Below are 22,551 nucleotides of genomic sequence, written 5' to 3' on the forward strand. Positions count from 1 at the left end.
ATTCAACATCCACTGACCAGTCAAACCAGGAACATTCTTCGGCACAGTGGACGTTTCACTTGACACCAGCATCCCCCAATGATGGCATCGCGACAACAGCCTTAGTACTCAACACCAACAATTGCCAATCTCCGAGCACCATCCTACAACTCACCCACTTTATCCTCGATCACAACCTTTGACAACCAGTTCTTCATCCAGACACATGGGGGAACAGCCATGGGGACCAAATTTACACCCCAATATGCCAACATTTTTATGCAGAGGTTCAAACAAGACTTCTTCTCTACGCAGGACCTCCAATCAACATTATACACCAGGTACGTTGACATTTTCTTCCTCTGGACCCATGGCGAGGAGTCACTGATAAAATTACACAGTGATATCAATGAGTTTCATCCCACCATCAAACTCAACATGGACTACTCTCGACTATTTGTCTCATTCTTGGACACATGCATCTCCATCAAGGATGGACAACTCAGCATCGCACTCTGCCGCACACCCATGGATAATCTCACAATGCTACACTTCTCCAGCTTCCACCCAAAACACATTAAAACAACCATCCCCTATGGACAAGCCCAATGCATACACATGATCTGTTCAGATGAGGAGGATCGTGACTGGCACCTGGAAGTACTCAATGATACCGATGCTCAACTCATTAACCGCCAGTTCCAATGTGCCATAGCAAGGAACCATAATGACCACCTCAGCAGACAGACACGAGCTGCAACCAACAGGGGCCCTTTGTTGTCCAGTACTTCCCAGGCATTGAAAAACTATGCCATGTTCTATGCAGCCTGCAACACATCAACAATGAGGATGAGCATCTCGCCAAGACCTTGCGCACACCTCCACTGTTTCCCTTTAAACAACTACCAAACCTCAAACGATCATTGTTCGTAGCAAACTGCCTGGCTTTCAGGACAACTCCATATGACCCTGTCATGGTAGACATTGCAAGATGTGTCAGAATGTGGATATGGATACCATTATGTGTGGAGACACCTCCCACCATATACGTGGCAGGTACTCATGTGACTCAACGTTATCTATCTCATGCGCTGCAAGCAAGGATGCCCTGAGGCATGGTACATTGGTGAGACCAAGCAGAGGCTACGGCAACTGATGAATGAGCACCGCACAACAATCAACAGAGAGGAGTGTTCCCTCCCAGTCAGTAAACACTTCAGCAGTCCAGGACAATCGACCTTGGACCTTCGGGTGACCCGTTCTCCAAGGCAGACTTCAGGAAGGTAGCAACGAATAGTGGCTGAGCAGAGGCTGATAGCCAAGTTTGGTACCCAGGTTGTGAAACTTGAAAGGGTTCAGAAAAAACTTACAAGCATGTTGCCAGGGTTGGAGGCTTTGAGCTATAGGTAGAGGCTGAACAGGCTGGGGCTGTTTTCCCTGGAGCGTCGGAGGTTGAGGGGTGACCTTATAGAGGTTTACAAAATTATGAGGGGCATGGATAGGGTAAATAGACAAAGTCTTTGAATATAAAAGAGACCAAAGGGGCAACTTTTTCACGCAGAGGGTGGTACTTGAATGGAATGATGTGCCAGAGGATGTGGTGGAGGCTGGTACAATTGCAACATTTAAGAGGCATTTGGATAGGTATATGAATAGGAAGGGTTTGGAGGCTTATGGGTTGGGTGCTGGCAGGTGGGACTAGATTGGGTTGGGATATCTGGTCGGCGTGGACAGGTTGGACCGAAGTGTCTGTTTCCATGCTGTACATTTGGGTGGAACTGAGAAATAAGAAAGGGATGATCACCTTATTGGGATTGTATTATAGACCCCCTAATAGTCAGAGGGAAATTGAGAAACAAACTTGTAAGGAGATCTCAGCTATCTGTAAGAATAATAGGGTAGTTATGGTAGGGGATTTTAACTTTCCAAACATCGACTGGGACTACCATCGTGTTAAAGGTTTAGATGCAGAGGAATTTCTTAAGTACATACAAGACAATTTTCTGAATTAGTATGTGGATGTACCTACTAGAGAAGGTGCAAAACTTGACCTACTCTTGGAAAATAAGGCAGGGCAGGTGACTGAGGTGTCAGTGGGGAAGTACTTTGGGTTCAGCGACCATAATTCTATTCGTTTTAAAATCATGATGGAAAAGGATAGACCAGATCTAAAAGTTGAAGTTCTAAATTGGAGAAAGGCCAATTTCGACATTATTAGGCAAGAATGTTCGAAAGCTAATTGGAGGCAGATGTTCGCAGGGAAAGGGATGGCTGGAAAATGGGAAGCCTTCAGAAATGAGATAACAAGAATCCAGAGAAAGTATATTCCTGTCAGGGTGAAAGGGAAGGCTGGTAGGTATAGGGAATGCTGGATGACTAAAGAAATTGAGGGTTTGGTTAAGAAAAAGAAAGAAGCATATATCAGGTATAGACAGGATAGATTGAGTGAAGCCTTAGAAGAGTATAAAGGAAGTAGGAGTACACTTGAGAGGGAAATCAGGAGGGCAAAAAGGGGACATGAGATAGTGTTGACAAATCCTCTTGCTGAGATATTTGTATCATCGATAGTCACAGGTGAGGTGCCAGAAAACTGGAGGTTGGCAAACGTGGTGCCACTGTTTAAGAAGGGCGGTAAAGACAAGCCAGGGAACTATAGACTGGTGAGCCTGACCTCAGTGGTGGGCGAGTTGTTGGAGGGAATCCTGAGGGACAGGATGTGCATGTATTTGGAAAGACAAGGACTGATTAGGGATAGTCAACATGGCTTTGTGCGTGGGAAATCATGTCTCACAAACTTGACTGAGTTTTTTGAAGAAGTAACAAAGATGTTTGATGAGGGCAGAGCAGTAGATGTGATCTATATGGACTTCAGTAAGGTGTTCGACAAGATTCCCCATGGGAGACTGATTAGCAAGGTTTAATCTCATGGAATACAGGGAGAACTAGCCATTTGGATACAGAACTGGCACAAAGGTAGAAGACAGATTAGATTAGATTACTTTCAGTGTGGAAACAGGCCCTTCGACCCGCCGAAGCGCAACCCACCCATACATTTATCCCTTCACCTAACACTACGGGCAATTTAGCATGGCCAATTCACCTGATCTGCACATCTTGACTGTGGGAGGAAACCGGAGCACCCGGAGGAAACCCACGCAGACACGGGGAGAATGTGCAAACTCCACAGAGTCAGTCGACTGAGGCGGGAATTGAACAAGGGTCTCTGGCGCTGTGAGGCAGCAGTGCTAACCACTGTGCCAAAGTGCCGCCCAGAGGGTGGTGGTGGAGGGTTGTTTTTCAAACTGGAGGCCTGTGACCATCTGCAAACTTACTAACTGTACCTCTTATGCTAGCATCCAAATCATTTATGTAAATGACAAAAGTGGAGTGCCAGAAGGTGCTGGGCCCTCCACTTTTTGTCATTTACATAAATGATTTGGATGCGAGCATAAGAGGTACAGTTAGTAAATTTGCAGATGACACCAAAATTGGAGGTGTAGTGGACAGCGAAGAGGGTTACCTCCGATTACACAGGATCTAGACTAGATGGGCTAATGGGCTGAAAAGTAGCAGATGGAGTTTAATTCAGATAAATGCGAGGTGCTGCATTTTGGGAAAGCAAATCTTAGCAGGACTTATACATTTAATGGTAAGGTCCTAGGGAGTGTTGCTGAACAAAAAGACCTTGGAGTACAGGTTCATAGCTCCTTGAGGGTGGAGTCGCAGGTAGATAGGATAGGGAGGAGGGTGTTTGGTATGCTTTGCTTTATTGGTTGGAGTATTGGGTATGGGAGTTGGGAGGTCGTGCTGCAGCTGTACAGGACATTGATCAGGCCACTGTTGGAATATTGCATGCAATTCTGGTCTCCTTCCTTTTGTGAAACTTGAGTGGGTTCAGGGGGGATTTGCGGGGATGTTGCCAGGGTTGGAGGATTTGAGCTGTGGGGAGAGGCTGAACAGGCTGGAGCTGTTTTCCCTGGAGCGTCAGAGGCTGAGGGGTGACCTTACAAAGGTTTGTGGGATGATGAGGGGCATGGATGGGATGAATGGACAAAAGTATTCTCTCTGGAATCGGGGAGTCCAGAACTAGAAGGCATGGGTTTGGGGTGGGAGGGGAGAGATATAGGGAGACCTAAGACCACGGAGGGTGGTGCGTGTATGGAGTGAGCTACCGGAAGATGTGGTGGAGGCTGGTACAATTGCAGCATTTGGGAGGCATTTAGATGGGTATATGAATAGGAAGGGTTTGGAGGGATATGGGCTGAGTGCTGGCAGATGGGACTAGATTGGGTTGGGATATCTGGTCGGCGTGGACAGGTTGGACCGAAGGGTCTGTTTCCATTCTGTACATCTCTATGACTCTACTTCGCTCAAAAACTGCACGAATCCATGTGAGATTCTGTAAATTCATTTTTTTTAGATTAGAATCAGTTGAAACATTGTGGTACAGACAGTATCTCACAGGGGAACACACACCTTCAATACATTATCTGGGCTGACAGTTGGTAGTTGTTAAAGTTCACTTGAGAAGGTAACTTTTAAAAAAAAAAATTTTGAGATTTACATAGGAAAGAACCAAAACCAGCATGGTCCGGGATGGGGCCATTCGCTGCCGCCGATTCACCACTGCCCTTTCACCGCCGAGGACGCTCAGCCACTGCCCATTGGCCACTGAGGACGATTCACCACCGCAAGTGTTTGTAACTCATTTTTATGTATAAACCAATAAAATGATATTTATTTCACCTTTTTTTTAAATCAATATTTACTACGTTGTTATATAAATAAAGGGGACCGAGAAGTATGAAAGAACAGGTGGGAGGGAAAACAATCAGTACATATATATATTTCTGGTGGCGAATAGTCTCCAGAGGTCAAACGACCCCAGCGGAGAAACGCTGGTGGCAAATCGGCAGTGGCTCATCAGCGGCGGCGTATGTGCCGTGGCGAATCGTCACCAACCCACATGGTCATTCTAACAGATGAGACACTTAATCAATCAAGGTCTTTTTCAATACATAATTTCAGTTACATCACACTGTAAACTTTTGCTATAAATTCTGTGTCTTACAATCTTATACTCCACAACCACCTGATGAAAGAGCAGCTAATGCTTAAAATTAAACCTGTTGGACTACAACCTGGTGTTGTGTGATTTTTGACTCAATTTGGAGGGGGGACTTCATCTCCACGAGGGCTATGAGGTGGTCACTCTTATTGATATTGTCTTGCATTGATGCATCTGTGGCAGGTAGATTCATGAAGGTGAGGTCAAGTATGTCTTTCCCTCTTGTTGGTTCCCTCACTACCTTCCATAGTCCCAAACTACAGCTATGTCCTTTAGAATCCAGCTCAATCAGTAGCAGTGCTGCCAAGTTACTCTTGGCAGTAGACATTGAAATCTTCCATCCAATAGATATTCTGTGCCCTTGCCACCCTCATTGCTTCCTCCAAGTGTTTTTTGACATGGAGGAATACTGATTCATCAGTTGAGGAAAGATGATATATAGTAACCAGCAGGAGGTTGCCTTGCCCCTATTTAACCTGATGCTTTTACACTCCATGGTGTCTAAAATCAATGTTGAGGACGGCCAGGGCATACCCTCCTGACTGTATAACAATGTGCCACCATTTCTGTTGTGATTTTCGGGATAATATATTTGCATTATTAGAGGATTAGCTAATTCAGAGGAATCAGGAAAAAGAATAATTTTTAGCATGGAAACCTGCAAATAATCGAATGCTGCTGGGATATATGTTAGAGCCTCAAATGTGTGAGTCTATTAACTCTCTCAGGAAACTCATTGTAATATTTCACTATGCTAAAGATACAAGGTAGAAGCACCTATTATAGTACTGAAAAGGATAAATTCATTCACTCATCCTGTACCATGAGAGCTAGGCTGCATGCAGAGGGAGTGGATATCAGAAAATTGATCAAATGAATTAAATTATAAAATAATGAATTACACCAGCAGGGGCAGAATGCCAGGTACATGTGTTTAAAAGGTGAACATTTTAAATGGCTTTCCTATTCTGTACTTGCCTAAGGTTAATTATTTGGAAAGAACAAAAAATATTCAATTTACATTTACCTGGTTCTATACTGAGGATGAAGAATATATACTCCATCCTCATACTTCTCCTTTACAGTGTCCCTGTCAAGATTGGCCAAGGCTCTTGCCGCATGCGAAGCGTGAATAACATGTGGTGATTTCATTGCTTCAGCGAGTATACCAATCCATCCTATAATTCAAGAATTCTGAGCCTTAGATTACAGATTCCACAGCTTGTAACTTCAGTAAGAAAATTATACTTAGCAACATTGATGACCACACAAAATGCTGAAGTAACCTAAATCTGCTCACACAGATAGAGAAAATTGAATAAAAACAGCTATAACAAAATAGCTGTGAAACATATAAAGGTAATATACGAATCTTAATTCCTTTCAAAATCAGGTGGTCAGTCAGGGAATACTTTCACTGTACCTGATTGTACAATGGCTGAGTGAAGATGTTCATGTAAAGCCAAATTTCCAATTGTTCGAATGATATTCCTTTGAATTTTCTGAGAATCATGACGCAGCTGATATATTTTCTGAAGCAACTGCAGACCTCCATTCATTACAATCTTGTCACAGTGACTTGGAACCTGGTATTACAGCAAATTCCAAGTGAGTCATTTCAGCTTAAAGAAACTCATACAAATACAGTACAGGCAACATCATGCAGCAAAATGATGCAGTATTACACAGAAATGATCTGCCTTCTCAAACTAAACTCTGAATTAGAATTGTATTTGGTGCAACAATTTCCCAGTCAACAGTAGGCCCAAAATAAAGCACCACTGAGCACCATTCCTGCAACACTGAAATCCCACCATTCTCTTTGGGCCAGCATGGTGACTCAGTGGTTACCACTGCTACGTCACAGCACTAAGGACCCAAGTTTGATTCCAGCCTCAGGCAACTGTGTGGAGTTTACATATTCTTCCCATGGCTGTGTGGGTCTCCTCTAGGCACTTGGTTTTCTCTGACAATCTAAAGATATGCAGGTTAGGTGGATTGGCAATGCTGAAATGCCCATAGCGTCCAGGGATGTGTAAGTTAGGTGGATCAGCCATGGGAAATGCAGGGTTACAGGGTTGGGTGTACGTGCGATGCTCTTGAGAGGAATGGTGTGGACTTGATAGGCAAACAGCCTGTAGGGATTTTATGATTCTCCCGCAAAAATTTCAGCTAGCAATTTAAAATTAGACACTGCCACTATCACAGATATATATGAGATGATTTTAAAATAACAGGAGAAATAGATGCTACTTAAATGTTACAAAACTGAAAGAACAGAATAATGGACCTGTTGGTAAATTAAGAAAGCACAATGAAAATGGGGAAAATCTTACAATCTGCAGATTATCAGAATGCACACTGGGGCCCTGTGAAGGTCCTGATGTCTGACACATGATCTGAAAGGATTAATACTGAGGTGAACAGAACAGCTTATGATCTTGAAGGTCTGACCTCTTACTCCTCAACATCTCTATAACAATGTCAACTGCACTGAATCATCATTTACTATCATGTAATAATCTACATCTTGTTAACAACAAGTAACTTTTCTAGTGAAACTAGCAAATGTTTTTTTCTTTACCACAACAAGTCAAGCTGTTCCTGTATCGTTTTACACTTAAAGATGATGGTGTAAGCAGTTCATACAGGCTAGTGAGTAGACATGCCAGCAACGGCAGAGTGATGGAAATTGTCATCAACAGTGCCATCAAGCAGCATCTGCTTTGCAAAAACCTGCTCACTGATGCCCAGTTTGATTCCACCAGGCCATTCAGCTCCAGAACATCCTCGGGCTTATCACTGACCAGAAATTTAAGTGGACTCATTAATGGCTAGAAATTCACCTGACTCCCCAAAGGCTGTCCACAAGGACAAATCAGGAGAATGGTGTAATATTCCTCACTAGCCTGGATGAGTGTAGCTCCAATAACACTCAAGAAGCATGACACCATTCAGGTCTGGTAATTTGGACAGAACAATGTAATCCTGATAAGTACAAGGTGATGCAGTTGGCAGTTCTACTGAGGGAAGGTTATACACAACAAATGGTAGGTGCCTAGGCAGTGTTGAAGATCAAAGGAAAATTGGTGTAGAAGTCCATAGATCCTTGAAGGTGTTGGCACAAGTAGATAGGTGCATGAAGGTATCCAGAATGCCTGCCTTAATTAGCTTCAGTATAGAATATAGAATAGAATATAGAAGCAATCTTGTTATAACTTTTAAAGCAATGGTTAGGCTACAGACAGAATACTGTGTGCAGTTTTGATCACCATATTATTGGAAGGACATGATTGCACTGGACAGAGTACAGAGGAGATTTACCAGGATGTTGCCTGGGGTGAAAAGTCTCAGTTATGAAGAGACACTGGATTGGCTGGGTTTGTTTTCCTTGGAGCAGAGGAGGCTGAAGGAGTATCTGATTGAGGTATACAAAATTATAAGAGGCATAGACAAAGTAGATCATGGGAATTGTTCCACCATAGCAGAAAGAAGTTGGTCATTATGTTACAGCTGAATATGTTGTTGGTGAGGCCAACAACTTGGTGTATTGTGTATAGTTTTGGTCATCCTGTTATTGGAAAGACTTAGTTAAACTGGAAAGAGTGCAAAGAAGATTTAAGAGGATGTTGCCAGGACTAGTAGGCCTGAGTTATAGGGAGAGGTTGGCCAGGATAGACTTTATTCCTTGCAGCATAGGAGAATGAGGGGTGACCTTATTGAGGTGTATAAAATCATGAGGGGCATAGATAGGATGAATGCGTATAGTCTTTTTTCTAGTGATGGCGAATTGAAACCCAGACAGCATAGGTTTAAGGTGAGAGGGGAAAGATTTAAAAAGGACCGGAGGGGCAACTTCTTCACGCAGAGAGTGGTGCGGATATGAAATGGGCTGCTAAAAAAGTGGTTGAAGCAAGTACAATAACAACATTAAAACAGCATTTGGATAGGTACGTGGATGGGAAATGCAGGCAATTTCAGCATGAGCCAGTTTGGGCAGAAGGGCCTGTTTTCACACAATATTACATTATGATTATATGTGCCAAAGACCAGAAAGCACAAGTTTAACATGAGGAGAAAGCAGTTTAGAGGAGATCAGAGGAAAGATATTTTTACCCAAAAGCAGGCTGATTTATGGAACTCGCTGCCTGAGAGGGCAGTGGAGGCAAGTAGTCTTGCAATCTTTAAGAACCAATTGTATCAGTGCTTAAAATGACAGGGTATAGTAGGCTATGGATCAAGTGCAGGTAAATGGGATTAATACAGTTTGGTGTTTATTGGTCAACATAGACATGGTGGGCTGGAAGGTCTGTTTCTGTGCCGTATGACTCTATGACTCTATTACAAAGCAGTTCCCTTGAATGGCACTATATCTACAAACACCCACTCCCTTCACAATCAATACTTAGCAACTGCAGTGTGTGCTAGTTCCACCTAGAAGGTCATGGACAGCAGGCGAGAGAAAACACCTGCAAGTTCCTCTGCAATCTATTCATCATCCTGATGTGGAAATACACTATCATTCCTTCACCGTCATTGGGTCAAAAAGTCATAATTACCAAACCGCCCCACATCATGGTGGAGCTATCTACAGCACACGGTCTGCAGTGATTCAAGACGGCAGCTCTCCACCACCATCTCAAGGGAAACGAGGGATCAGTAAGAAATGCTGAGACAAAAATAGAAATTGCTGGAAAAGCTCAGGTTTGGCAACATCTATGTCGAGAAATTAATGTTCCAGGTCTAGTTCTGAGGAAAAGTCACTCAACCTAAAACTTCAACTCTGATTTCTCTCCATATGCTGCCAGACCTGCTGAACTTTTCTAGCAATTTCTATTTTTGTCTCTGATTTGCAGTATTTGCCATTCTTATGGTCATAAATGCTGACCAGCCAATGATGTCCATGCCATGAGTGATTTAAAAAGTTGTACTGTCACCGGTTTAGTAATACAGAGGCTCAGGTACAAATTGCACCACGGTGGATAACAGAATTTAATTTCAAACTGAAAGTCCAATAACGACCAAGAAATCATTGTCGATTGCTATAAAAGAAGCCCATCTGATTCACTAATGTCTTTTAGGGAAGGAACTGCTATCCAACATTAATCATATCAAACTGGTGAAAAGGGATTGAAACTGGTTGTTGCCCTGACATCTGCTTAGGCACTAGAAACAAACAACGGTGAACTCAGCTTTGCAGAATCCACCTAATGAACATCAAGGGCTAGTGCCAAAATTGGTAGAGCCTAACAAAAGCATATTCATGGAACCATACCTTATAGGCAAAGTCCCAGAAAACAGCACTGCCACCCCAGGGTATGTGCTTATGTGCTGTCCCACTGACAAAAGAGACTAGTAGAGATGGCAGCACAATCGTCAGACAGTTGCCCTAGGACTCCTCAACATTGACTGCAGACCTCAGGTCTCACAGTACTAGGTCAAATATGGGCAAGGAACTGTCATATATCACTACCTTTTGGCTGATGAATCAGCATTGCTCCATGCTGAAAACGGGCAGTAGCAATGGCACAAAATGTATGTTAGCAAGATGTCAAAGTCCATTACACTTCAGCTTGGTCAGTAGTGATGCTCTCAAGCTGCTCCAGGTAAAGGACACAAGTGCCAGAATAGGTCTGTGGGACGATTATCCTGATCAATCTGTCCTAGACAGATGCATCTGTTCATGATGTTATCGGTAAGAATGACAATGTTCTTTCTTTTCTTTGTTGACAACAGTATGGTCTTTACTGAGACAAAGTTTCATTTTTGCATTGAGGATACCTTCCACAGTGTTTTGTGAATGAGATAGGAACAAAACAGCACAGGAACAGGCCCTTTGGTTCTCCAAGCCTATGCCTATCACCATGCCCCAATTAAAGTAAAACAAAAACAAACCTTCTGCCCTTATTCTGCCCTTTATTCACTCCCCATTCATGTAACCATCCAGACGTATCTTAAATCTCGCCAATGTGCCTGCTTTCACCACCACTTCTGGCAGTACATTCCAGGCTCTTACCACTCTCTGCAAGAAAAACTTCCCTCGCACATTACCCTTAAACTTTCCCCCTCTCACCTTGAACCTGTGCGTCCTTGTAAGTGAAACACCAACCCTGGGAAAACGTCTCTGACTATTCACCCTATCGATACCTCTCATAATTTTGTAGACCTCCATCAGGTCTCCTCTCAGTTGCAGTCTTTCCAGTGAAAAAAATCATAGTCTTTTTAACCTTCCTCATAGCCAATGCCCAAGACCAGGCAGCATCCTGGTGAACCTTCTCTGCACTTGCTCCAAAGCTGCCACGTCCTTCTGGTAGTGTGCCAACCAAAATTGGACACAATGCTCCAAATGCAGCCTTAACAAGGGTCTTATATAACTACAACATGGTTTTCCAAGTTTTGTACTCCATGCCCTGGCTGATGAAGGCGAGCATGCCATATGCATTCTTAATCACCATAGCCACCCGTGTTGCCACTTTTAGGGAACTGAGGACCTGCATGCCTAGATCCGTCTTCATGTTAATGTCCCCAAGGGTTAGAGGCACATAGCGCAGAAAAAGAACCTTTGGTCCAACCAGTCCATGCCAAATATAATCCCAAACTAAACTGGTCCCACCCGTCTGCTCCTGGCCTATATCACACCAAATCTTTCTTATTCATGTATCTGTCCAATAGTCTTATAAACATTGTAATCGTACCCGCATCCACCACTTCCTCAGGAAGTTCATAGAGCTTGTAAGGAGAAACTGGGGAACTACAGAACTGTGAGTCTGACTTCAGGGATGTGGTGTCAATCAAGGGGGCTGCTTTGTCCTGAATGGTTCAAGCTTCTTGAATGTTATTGAAGCTGCACTTCTCTTGTTGAAATGGTCATTGCTTGGTATTTGTGTCGCACAAATGTTACTTTCCACTGGTCAGCCTACACCAGCATACTGTCCATACCTTATTGCATGTGGATATGAACTGATCATAGCCGAGGAGCTGTGAATGTTGCTGAACAATGCACAATCATCAACTAACATCCCTGCTCCTGAACTTATGATGGAGAGAAGGTCATTCATGAAGCAGCTGAATATGGCTGGGCTGTGGATACTACCTTGAGGAGCTCCTGTAGAGATGTCCTGGAACTGAAATGATTGACCGCCAAAAGCCACAACCTTCTTCTTTTATATCAGGTCCGACTCCAACCAGTGAAGAATGTAACCTCTCAATTGCTATTAACTTCAACTTTATTCAGGCTCACTGATGGCACAATCAGTGCCAAGATGTCAAGGGCCATCAGTCTCACATACCCTCTAAAATTCAGTTCTTCTGTCCATTTTTGAATAAAGGCTATACTGAAGTCAGGAGCAGAGTGCCCTGTCAACACCCATACTGAGCATCAATAGATTATTGCTAAGTGTTGTTTGATGGCACTGTTGATGACATCTTCCATCTCTTTACTGATCATTAAGAGTAGACTAATAGGTCAGTAACTGGCCAGTTGAATTTATAGAAGGGACATACCTGTGAAATTTTTAACATTGTCAGGTAGATATCAGTGTTGTAGCTAGACTTGAACAGCTTAGCTAGGATTGCAGTAAGTTATGGAGCACATGACTTCAGTACTGTTGCATGAATACAGCCTTTGCTGTATTCAGTTACAGCCATTTTTTGATATCACGTGGTGCATCAAATTATCCGAAGACTGGCTTATGTGATGCTGGGGGCATTCCAACATGGCCGAGGTGGATCATCCACTCGGTACTTTTGGCTGAAAACTGAGAGAAATTATTTGATCATAGCTTTTGCACTAATGCACCGGGCTCTGCATTATTGAGGACTATTACCCTAATTCTTGCACTTTTGTTTTATTTTCTCTCAAAAATTGCTCCTCTATATTGTTTTCCACTAGAACTATGGCAGTACCTTGTTTGACTCTTAGCTGTAACTAGATGGATTGATTCCTCTTGGGCCTCCAATCTCTCTAGCACTGCAATTACCCTGATAATTGCTTCAAAAGACATTTGCTTGATGTTTGACAGATACTAGTTGGACTGTTCTGACCTAATTATTCAACAGATTTCCAATATCCACTGTCAAAGGCTTACATGTTCACTTTAGCAAATAAGTAGGGGACAACAATCATCCAAGGGACTGCATTCTGGCCTTCAGAATAAATGCAGGGAAAGAATAACCTTAACAACTACATTCTTTAAATGGTAATTAATAAGATCAGCTACTTAAATGAACCTCACTGCATTTGTTGAATGCCTACTGTCAGTGTGAGGATAAAATTGATCTAGAAGGGACTCTTGTGTTGCAGTGGCAGTGTTCCTATTCTTTGCTAAGAAACCCAGGTTTAAGTCCCACCTGCTCGAGAGGTGTGTAATAACATCTTAAACAGGTTGATTCGAAAATGTAAAATTAATTTAAACTCTTTAAACAGATTTCAATGATTAGATTAGATTAGAGTTTAGATTAGATTACTTACAGTGTGGAAACAGGCCCTTCGGCCCAACAAGTCCACACCGCCCCGCCGAAGCGTAACCCACCCATACCTCTACATCTACATCTACCCCTTGCCTAACACTACGGGCAATTTAGCATGGCCAATTCACCTGACCTGCACATCTTTAGACTGTGGGAGGAAACCGGAGCACCCAGAGGAAACCCACACAGACACGGGGAGAATGTGCAAACTCCACACAGTCAGTCGTCTGAGGCGAGAATTGAACCTGGGTCTCTGGCGCTGTGAGGCAGCAGTGCTAACCACTGTGCCACCGTGCCGCCCATGATTGAACAAACTATATAGCTGGACAGCTTTGGTTGTTCCTCCATTCTAGTTCAGTAGATATCCAAATGTCTCTCAACAATAAATCATAACACATTAAAGTGCTAAGCTTTATCTCTTAACAAAAAAGAGAATAATTTGATTCAGAACCTTCTGAGAAAATAACAGAATTTTACCTTGGAATGTTGAGCTAGTGCTTGAAGACAAAATGACTCAACTTTCTCAGATGGAACAGAGCTCAAACTTTGTGCGTAAGGAAGCCCATTCCCTCCAAAACACCATAAGCCTCCCTGAAACACAAAAGATTGAACAACCTTATTCACATCCTTTACATACCATATGTCATAGTATCCCTCTTCTGATGGTGTAGTTTTCTTTCAACTCATCTTGTTTCTTTCTGGCTATTTAAAATTAGCTTTTAATTCACGAAGCACCTTGCACCATTTAAATAACATAAACGCGATTTTGATAGGACTTGACTATAAAAGCAGGGATGTATTTCTGAGGCTCATTAAGACTCTGGTCGGACCATATTTGAAGTATTGTGTGTAGTTTTGGGCCCCACAATGTACTAACCCTGGAGCTGGTTCGCAGGAATGGAAAGATTAACATATGAGGAAGATTTGAAGTCTTTGTGTCTACACTCGGTGGAGTTTAGGAGGGCGAGGGGGATCGAATTGAAACTTATAGAATATTGAATGGCCTGTACAGAGTGGATGTTGGGAAGATGCTTCCATTCGTAGGAGAGACTAGGACATGAGGGCACATCCTTTAGAATCGACAAAAGGAGAAACTTCTTCAGCCAGAAAGGGGTGAATCTATCGAATTCACTGCCACAGAAGACTGTACAGGCCAGGTAACTGAGTAGATTTATGATGAAGTGAGATAGGTTCTTGATTGTTAAGGGGATCAAGGGTTATGGGCCGAAAGCGGGTGATTGGAGTTGAGAAACTTATCAGCCAAGATTGAATTGCAGAGCAGATTTGATGGGTTGAATGGCCTAATTTTTGCTCCTGTGCCTGAGGGTCTTATCGTGATACTCTACGTAAATTCCCTCTGTCCTGCATCTCAAGAAGCTGGTTTGCTAACAAACTCATTAAACTTCCTGCCTATTTCCTTCACATTGCCCCAATATGGTATACGTCAGGTCAGAAACCACACGAATGATCAAAAATACAACCCTTGCAGAGTGCCACTATACCCCTTTGGGGTTCCCATGAGTGTTAAAATGTTCCAGTTTATGTAAAGGCTTTTTGAAGCAGTTGGCTGTATGTAAATAAAGTAAAACTATACCTGCCAATGCCACACGTAACAACAGTGACTATGGTTTCAGTATGGCATTGGCGTATGGACCCCTTCCTAATGAAAGACAGTAAATTTGTAAAGTACTTCTCTCAAGAATTTAAAACTTTTTTAGAAATTAATTTAGGTACGGCTAGCAACCCATCAATGATGTGGGAGACCATCAAAGCTTACGCGCAAGGTTTGATCATCTCCTACTCAGTGACCCAGAAAAAATTAAAGGGAGAACAACAGCGTCTGCTCGAAGCTCGCTTAAAAGCAGCTGAAACAGCATACGCTGATAGACCTTCTATTATCAAATTGCAAAGGATTACGGCACTTAGGACAGCTCTAAACACTACGCTTACCCAAACGGCTAAGAGGGAAATATTATTTGCAAAACAAAGGTTATATGAATTTGGCGACAAACCGGGTAGATACTTAACATTTCTTGAAAAGAAAAAGAAGGCCCCTCAAACTATCACGGCTATCAAAGAAAGTACGGGTATTTTGACTCATGATCATAAAAAAATTAATGCAATCTTTAGAAAATTTTATTCTGATTTATATAAATCGCAGGATTGTGAAGAGAGGACTAGGAGGATGCAATCATTTTTTTAAAATTTGACCTTTCCGGACCTAACTCCAGAACAGGTATTGGTCTTGAATGTTCCCCTAACAATCCAAGAAATACTTGACGCAATCAGACAACTTCAGAGCGGTAAGGCACCTGGCCCAGATGGTTTTCAAGCTGAATTCTATAAAGAATTTACAGAAATATTGGCTGGTCCACTTATGGACATGTATAACTATGCATATAGTCAGGCTGTCTCCCGCCTTCGCTGAAAGAGGCAAATATCTCTCTTATCCTTAAAAAAGGAAAGGATCCAGAAGATTGTACGTCATACAGACCAATATCCTTGCTAAATGTAGATTTTAAAATCCTTTCTAAAACGTTAGCATTGAGGCTAGAAAGGGTACTGCCACATATCATAAAGGTGGATCAGACGGGGTTTATTAAGGGCCGTAGATCATCCAATAATATTAGAAAGGTTTTGAATATGATTCAAGCCTGCAATCAAGGAAAGATACCAGGAGTAGTAGCTTCATTAGACGCAGAAAAGGCATTCGATAGGGTTGAATGGTCATATTTGTTTTACACATTGGAAAGGTGTTCTAACGCAGTATGTAGATTGTCCAACCAGAGGGGAGGCCATATTGGATTTGGTACTCGGTAACGAACCGGGACAAGTGGTGGGCTTGTTAGTGGGTGAACATTTTGGTGATGGCGACCACAATTCTGTGACTTTCACCTTGGTTATGGAGAGAGATAGGTGCGCACAACAAGGAAGTTTTTACAATTGGGGGAAGGGAAATTACGATGCTGTAAGACAGGATTTGAGGAGCATACGTTGGGAGCATAGGCTGTCAGGGAAGGATGTGGTGGAAATGTGGGACTTTTTCAAGGAGCAGATACGACGTGTCCTTGATATGTATGTACCGATCAGGCAGGAAAGAAATGGTCGTGTGAGGGAGCCTTGGTTGACGAGGGAGGTTGAATGTCTAGTTAAGAGGAAGAAGGAGGCTTACATAAGGTTGAGGAAACAAGGTTCAGACAGAGCAGTGGAGGGATACAGGATAGCCAGAAGGGACCTGAAGAAAGGGATTAGGAGAGCTAAGAGAGGGCATGAAAAATCCCTGGCGGATAGGATCAAGGATAACCCCAAGGCATTCTATGCGTATGTGAGAAACCTGAGAATGACGAGAACGAGGGTAGGTCCGATCAAGGACAGTGGTGGGAGACTGTGTATTGAGTCGGAAGAGATAGGAGAGGTCTTGAACAAGCACTTCTCTTCAGTATTTACGAACGAGAGGGACCGTATTGTTGAAGAGGAGAGTGTGAAACGGACTGATAAGCTAGAAGAGATACCTGTTAGGAAGGAAGATGTGTTGGACATTTTGAACAACTTGAGGATAGACAAGTCCCCCGGGCATGACGGGATATATCCTAGGATTATGTGGGAAGCAAGAGAGGAAATTGCAGTACCGTTGGCAATGATCTTCTCATCTTCACTGGCAACTGGGGTGGTACCAGGGGACTGGAGAGTAGCGAATGTTGTGCCCCTGTTCAAAAAAGGGAATAGGGATAACCCCGGGAATTACAGGCCAGTTAGTCTTACTTCTGTGGTAGGCAAAGTAATGGAAAGGGTACTGAGGGATAGGATTTACGAGTATCTGGAAAGACACTGCTTGATTAGGGACAGCCAGCACGGATTTGTGAAGGGTAGGTCTTGCCTTACAAGTCTTATTGAATTCTTCGAGGAGGTGACCAAGCATGTGGATGAGGGTAGAGCAGTGGATGTAGTGTACATGGATTTTAGTAAGGCATTTGATAAGGTTCCCCATGGTAGGCTTATGCGGAAAGTCAGGAGGCATGGGATAGAGGGAAATTTGGCCAATTGGATAGAAAACTGGCTAACCGGTCGAAGTCAGAGAGTGGTGGTAGATGGTAAATATTCAGAATGGAGTCCGGTTACAAGTGGAGTTCCGCAGGGATCAGTTCTGGGTCCTCTGCTGTTTGTAATTTTTATTAATGACTTAGAGGAGGGAGTCGAAGGGTGGGTCAGTAAATTTGCAGATGATACAAAGATAGGTGGAGTTGTGGACAGTGAGGAGGGCTGTTGTCGGCTGCAGAGGGACTTAGATATGATGCAGAGCTGGGCTGAGGAGTGGCAGATGGAGTTCAACCCTGCCAAGTGTGAGGTTGTCCATTTTGGAAGGACAAATAAGAATGCGGAATACAGGGTTAATGGTAGGGTTCTTGGTCAGGTGGAGGAACAGAGGGATCTTGGGGTCTATGTACATAGATCTTTGAAGGTTGCCACTCAGATGGATAGAGTTTGTAAGAAGGCCTATGGAGTATTATCGTTCATTAGCAGAGGGATTGAATTCAAGAGTCGTGAGGTGATGTTGCAGCTGTACAGGACTTTGGTTAGGCCACATTTGGAGTACTGTGTGCAGTTCTGGTCGCCTCACTTTAGGAAAGATGTGGAAGCTTTGGAGAGGGTGCAGAGAAGATTTACCAGGATGTTGCCTGGAATGGAGAGTAGGTCGTACGAGGATAGGTTGAGAGTTCTCGGCCTTTTCTCGTTGGAACGGCGAAGGATGAGGGGTGACTTGATAGAGGTTTATAAGATGATCAGAGGAATAGATAGAGTAGACAGTCAGAAACTTTTTCCCCGGGTACAACAGAGTGTTACAAGGGGACATAAATTTAAGGTGAAGGGTGGAAGGTATAGGGGAGATGTCAGGGGTGGGTTCTTTACCCAGAGAGTGGTGGGGGCATGGAATGCGCTGCCCGAGGGAGTGGTAGAGTCAGATTCATTGGCGACCTTTAAGCGGCATTTGGATAGGTACATGGATGGGTGCTTAATCTAGGATAGAAGTTCGGCACAACATCGTGGGCCGAAGGGCCTGTTCTGTGCTGTATTGTTCTATGTTCTATGTTTACCAAATGGGTGTCAACATTGTATAGTGATCCCAAAACAGTTGTGGTTACCAATGGATTAGGTTTGGATAGTTTCAGTGTGGGTAGGGGCTGTCATCAGGGATGTCCTCTCTCGCCATTGTTATTTACGCTAATAATTGAACCACTAGCAGAAGCTATACGGGCTGATCCTAATATAATGGCCCCGAGGATTGATACAGGTAAACATAAAATTACCCTTTATGCAGATGATGTTTTTCTATTCCTCAGTAATCCTTTGATGTCCGTACCTCACTTAATCCAATTTATTAATACATGTAGCGCATTCTCAGGCTATAAATTAAATTTCTCAAAATCGGAGGCTATGCCAATGGGTGGCCATGCTATGATACCCCACTTAGTGGACGGATCCCATTTTCCCTTTCGTTGGTCCCTGGAGGGTTTCTTATATTTAGGCATTTTTTATTACCCCAGTATTTGGTCAGTTACACAAGGCTAACTTTGTGCATTTACTGGAAAGGATAAGGCAGGACCTCCAGCGATGGGGAGACCTTCCAATTTCCTGGCAGGGTAGAATAGCACTAATTAAAATGAATGTCCTGCCCCGTCTCCTATACCCTATGAGAATGCTTCCGGTGATGCTGCCGAGGCTGGCACTACGTAAATTATATGGCTGGTTGGGTTCCTTTATCTGGAATCATAGACGGCCCCTCATTAAGCTGAAGAAGCTACAGCTGCCACAGGCAAGGGGAGGATTGGGCTTCCCAGATTTTAGGAAATATCAGTTAAGTTCCCTATTAAGTTACATAGTTGATTGATTGTGGATCAGACAAGACCCAATCTGGCTGGACATCAAGGCTTCTCAAGTAAAATGCCCACTTGTTAACCTTTTACTTTCAGACAAGAGGAAAATCATTACGGATCACTGTAAAAACCCTATAATACTAAACACAATTAAAGTGTGAAATATAATGCGGCAAAATGAGGGCAACTCACAAAACATCCCCCTATGCGCTGATAGTGGGAGCATGGGGATTCCAACCAGGGTTTCCAGATGCCACTTTTAAACTCTGGAGATCCAGGAGTATCTCTTGTTTAGGGGATCTATTTAAAGAAGGGGTCCTGATGTCTTTTGAACAGCTGCGTCAGAAATTCGGATTACCTAATGGAGACCTCTATTGATACTTCCAAATTCGAGATTATATACAGAAGACGACTACGTTATTAGATAGTCTTTATAAATCAGATAGAGAATGTAGAGTACTACGACCAATGGGAGTACCCTCCATCAGTACTATTTATCATTTACTATATGATGAAGTATTGGGAGATATGGACAATCTGCTTAAAACATGAGATCAGGAATTGGGATTAGAAATATCTATAGAAACCGTGGAATGGCATTTGGGAAAACGCCAGAAGAATCACCATCTGTAACAGAACTCAGGTTATTCAGCTGAAGATACTTCATAGGGTCCATATAGCACCAGATCGATTGGCAAAATTTAAGGCAGGAGCATCTCCAATGTGTCCCAAATGTAAAATAGAAGTGGGCACTCTTGTACATTGCTTATGGACCTGTCATAAGATCCGTAGATACTGGACTAAAGTAGCAAGTACCCTGACAGAAATTTTAGGAATGGAAATTAAAGTGGACCCTGTATCTCTCCTTTTGGGCTTTTCGAACTCACCCTCCCTGGATATGCACGGGAAGAGACTATTTTCTATTCTCTCTTTCTGTGCAAGGAAAAATATTTTGGTAAACTGGGTGGCTGAGGGCCCCCCTGGACTTTCAAATTGGCACAGATTAATTATGGAATGTATTCCCCTTGACCTCCTTACAAATATGGTGCACCGAAAGACCGAATTATTTTATAAAATATGGCAGCCCTTCTTGAATTATATGAATACAGATATTTCGGCTATCCTAACAAGGGTTTTTATTTAATTAAGATTACGAACCTGGCTGGTCTGGGGCCCCTTGGGAGAGGAATCCCGCACGAATACGGGTTTTCTTCCATTTGATGTTAACACATTCCGAGCATATATCTCACTACCCAATTTCTATGTTATCCGTTGTTTTTTGGGGTTTTTTTCTCTTTCTCTTATTTGAATAATGTAAGAGACTTAAATATACACTCTGGTTAGTTGCAGGTTAGATTAGTAGTTAGTTGAGTTTTGTTTTTTTCTTTCTCTGTATTTTTCTTTTGTTAAACTTTGGTTATTATATATTAAAGATTTAATTGTATATCAATGTTTGTACTTAAGAATTTTGTTTATTTTCATAAACTTGTAAAAATGTTAAATTTCTAATAAAAATATCTATATAGAAAAAAGATAAGCCCTCCAAGTCCAGGCAGCATCCTGGCAAACCTCCTTTCTTGGTGTTTAGCTGAGACGTCACTGGAGCCTAATTACTGAGTGGGGCCCCTGTTGTTCTTCGGTGGGCAGACTTTATACAGTGGTCTTTCCCCACCGCGCCTTGGCGGCAGCTGCCCCAAGCTTCAACACGTCCCTCAGCACATAGTCCTGGACCTTGGAATGTGCCAGTATGCAACACTCAGTCAGGGTCACGTCTTTCAGCTGGAAGACCAACAGGTTTTGGACAGACCAAAGAGCGTTCTTCACCGAGTTGATGATCCTCCAGGCACAGTTGATGTTTGCCTCGGTGTGCATCCCCGGGGAATAGACCGTACAGCACGGAGTACCACGTCACTGAGCTGCTTGGGACAAATCTCGACAAACACCACTGCATCCCCCTCCAGACTTCCTTCTGGATTTTAAAGCGAGTGTTAGGAATTTGTTTTACTTAACCACCAGAAGTTATTGAAAAGCAGGTTACACCATTTTTCACACTCTTTTTACAGATTATCGGAGAGGTGCTTCTCTTTGGGTGTGTTACTTTTGGTTCTCAGAGGGGAGTCAACCTCTGCTTTATAACTCTATCAACATTTTGGCATGTGGATCTTTTAGGAGCAGGACTGGTAACTGGTTGGATGTTGAATTAATTAATTAAGGGCAGATTGGTGCTGGCTAGCCAATCACAGAGAATGTCAGCAAAAGAGAGGAAGATAAAAATGAACCAGTTCTGACAAGGGCTTTGAAGCCTGGAGTACATTTTGAAAAAGCTTCCGGACAATGCTGCTGTTTTTTGCTCACTCGTTCTTTTGTTTTGATGCATTGTCGATTTGTTCTGATAAGAAAACCCCTCTCTAAGAAATGAGTGAATAATTCTAGAAGTTTACTGGCCCTGTTTGCATTTGTCAGTGACTTTGAAATTCAAGGAAATCGTACAGTTTAATTGCCTGTGAAAAGCTGCATTAACCAAGGATTTCTGAAGGCCTGGGTACCCATCATGAAACTGATGAACTGATAAATTACAATTCTTTATTTATTTCTCTTCATTTATCCTTTAAGCTACATTTGTATGTATATGGGCAGGGGCTCTGGTTAAAGAAGACTAGGCTGATATCATTGATATTAGGTAGATTGTCTTGTTCAATAAGATCATAAGATACAGGAGCTGAATTACATTGTTTAGTCTATAGAGTCTGCTCTGCATTTTGATCATGGCTGGGACGTTTCTCAAGTCTATTCTCCAGCCTTCTCTCCATAATCCCTGATCCCCTTGTTGATCTAAAACCTATCTCTGTCTTAAATGCACTCAGTGACTTGGCCTCCACAGCCTTCTGGAGCAACGAGTTCCACAGATTAACCCCTCATCTAGCTGAAAAAAATGTCACTTTATTTCATTTCAAAACGGTAGCATCTTCACTCTGAGACTGTGCCCTCAGGTCCTAGTCTCCACTATTCATGGAAACATCTTCTTCACATCCACTTTAAGTAAGCCTCTCAGTACTCTAAGTTTCGCTCAGACAACCCCACATCCTTCTAAACTCCATTTAGTACAGACCCAGCATCCTCAACTCCTCCTCATATGACAAGTCCTTCATGCTTGCAAACGTT

At 42.8% G+C, this 22,551-nt stretch overlaps 1 protein-coding gene across 3 annotated transcripts in view; it reads right to left on the reverse strand.

Moving 5' to 3' along the window:
• The window catches only part of serac1 (serine active site containing 1), a 129,828-nt gene that overhangs the window by 45,695 nt on the left and 61,582 nt on the right, over positions 1 to 22,551 (reverse strand). For all 3 annotated transcript variants that reach the window (XM_072581110.1, XM_072581112.1, XM_072581111.1), the window contains 3 exons: positions 13,994 to 14,107; positions 6,471 to 6,633; positions 6,075 to 6,225 (listed from right to left, as the gene is read on the reverse strand). In XM_072581110.1, coding sequence (XP_072437211.1) covers positions 6,075 to 6,225; positions 6,471 to 6,633; positions 13,994 to 14,107 — 428 coding nt within the window. The remainder of the gene's footprint in view (positions 1 to 6,074; positions 6,226 to 6,470; positions 6,634 to 13,993; positions 14,108 to 22,551) is intronic.

The sequence above is a fragment of the Chiloscyllium punctatum genome, chromosome 11, assembly GCF_047496795.1.
Source record: "Chiloscyllium punctatum isolate Juve2018m chromosome 11, sChiPun1.3, whole genome shotgun sequence".
Lineage (NCBI taxonomy): Eukaryota > Metazoa > Chordata > Chondrichthyes > Orectolobiformes > Hemiscylliidae > Chiloscyllium > Chiloscyllium punctatum.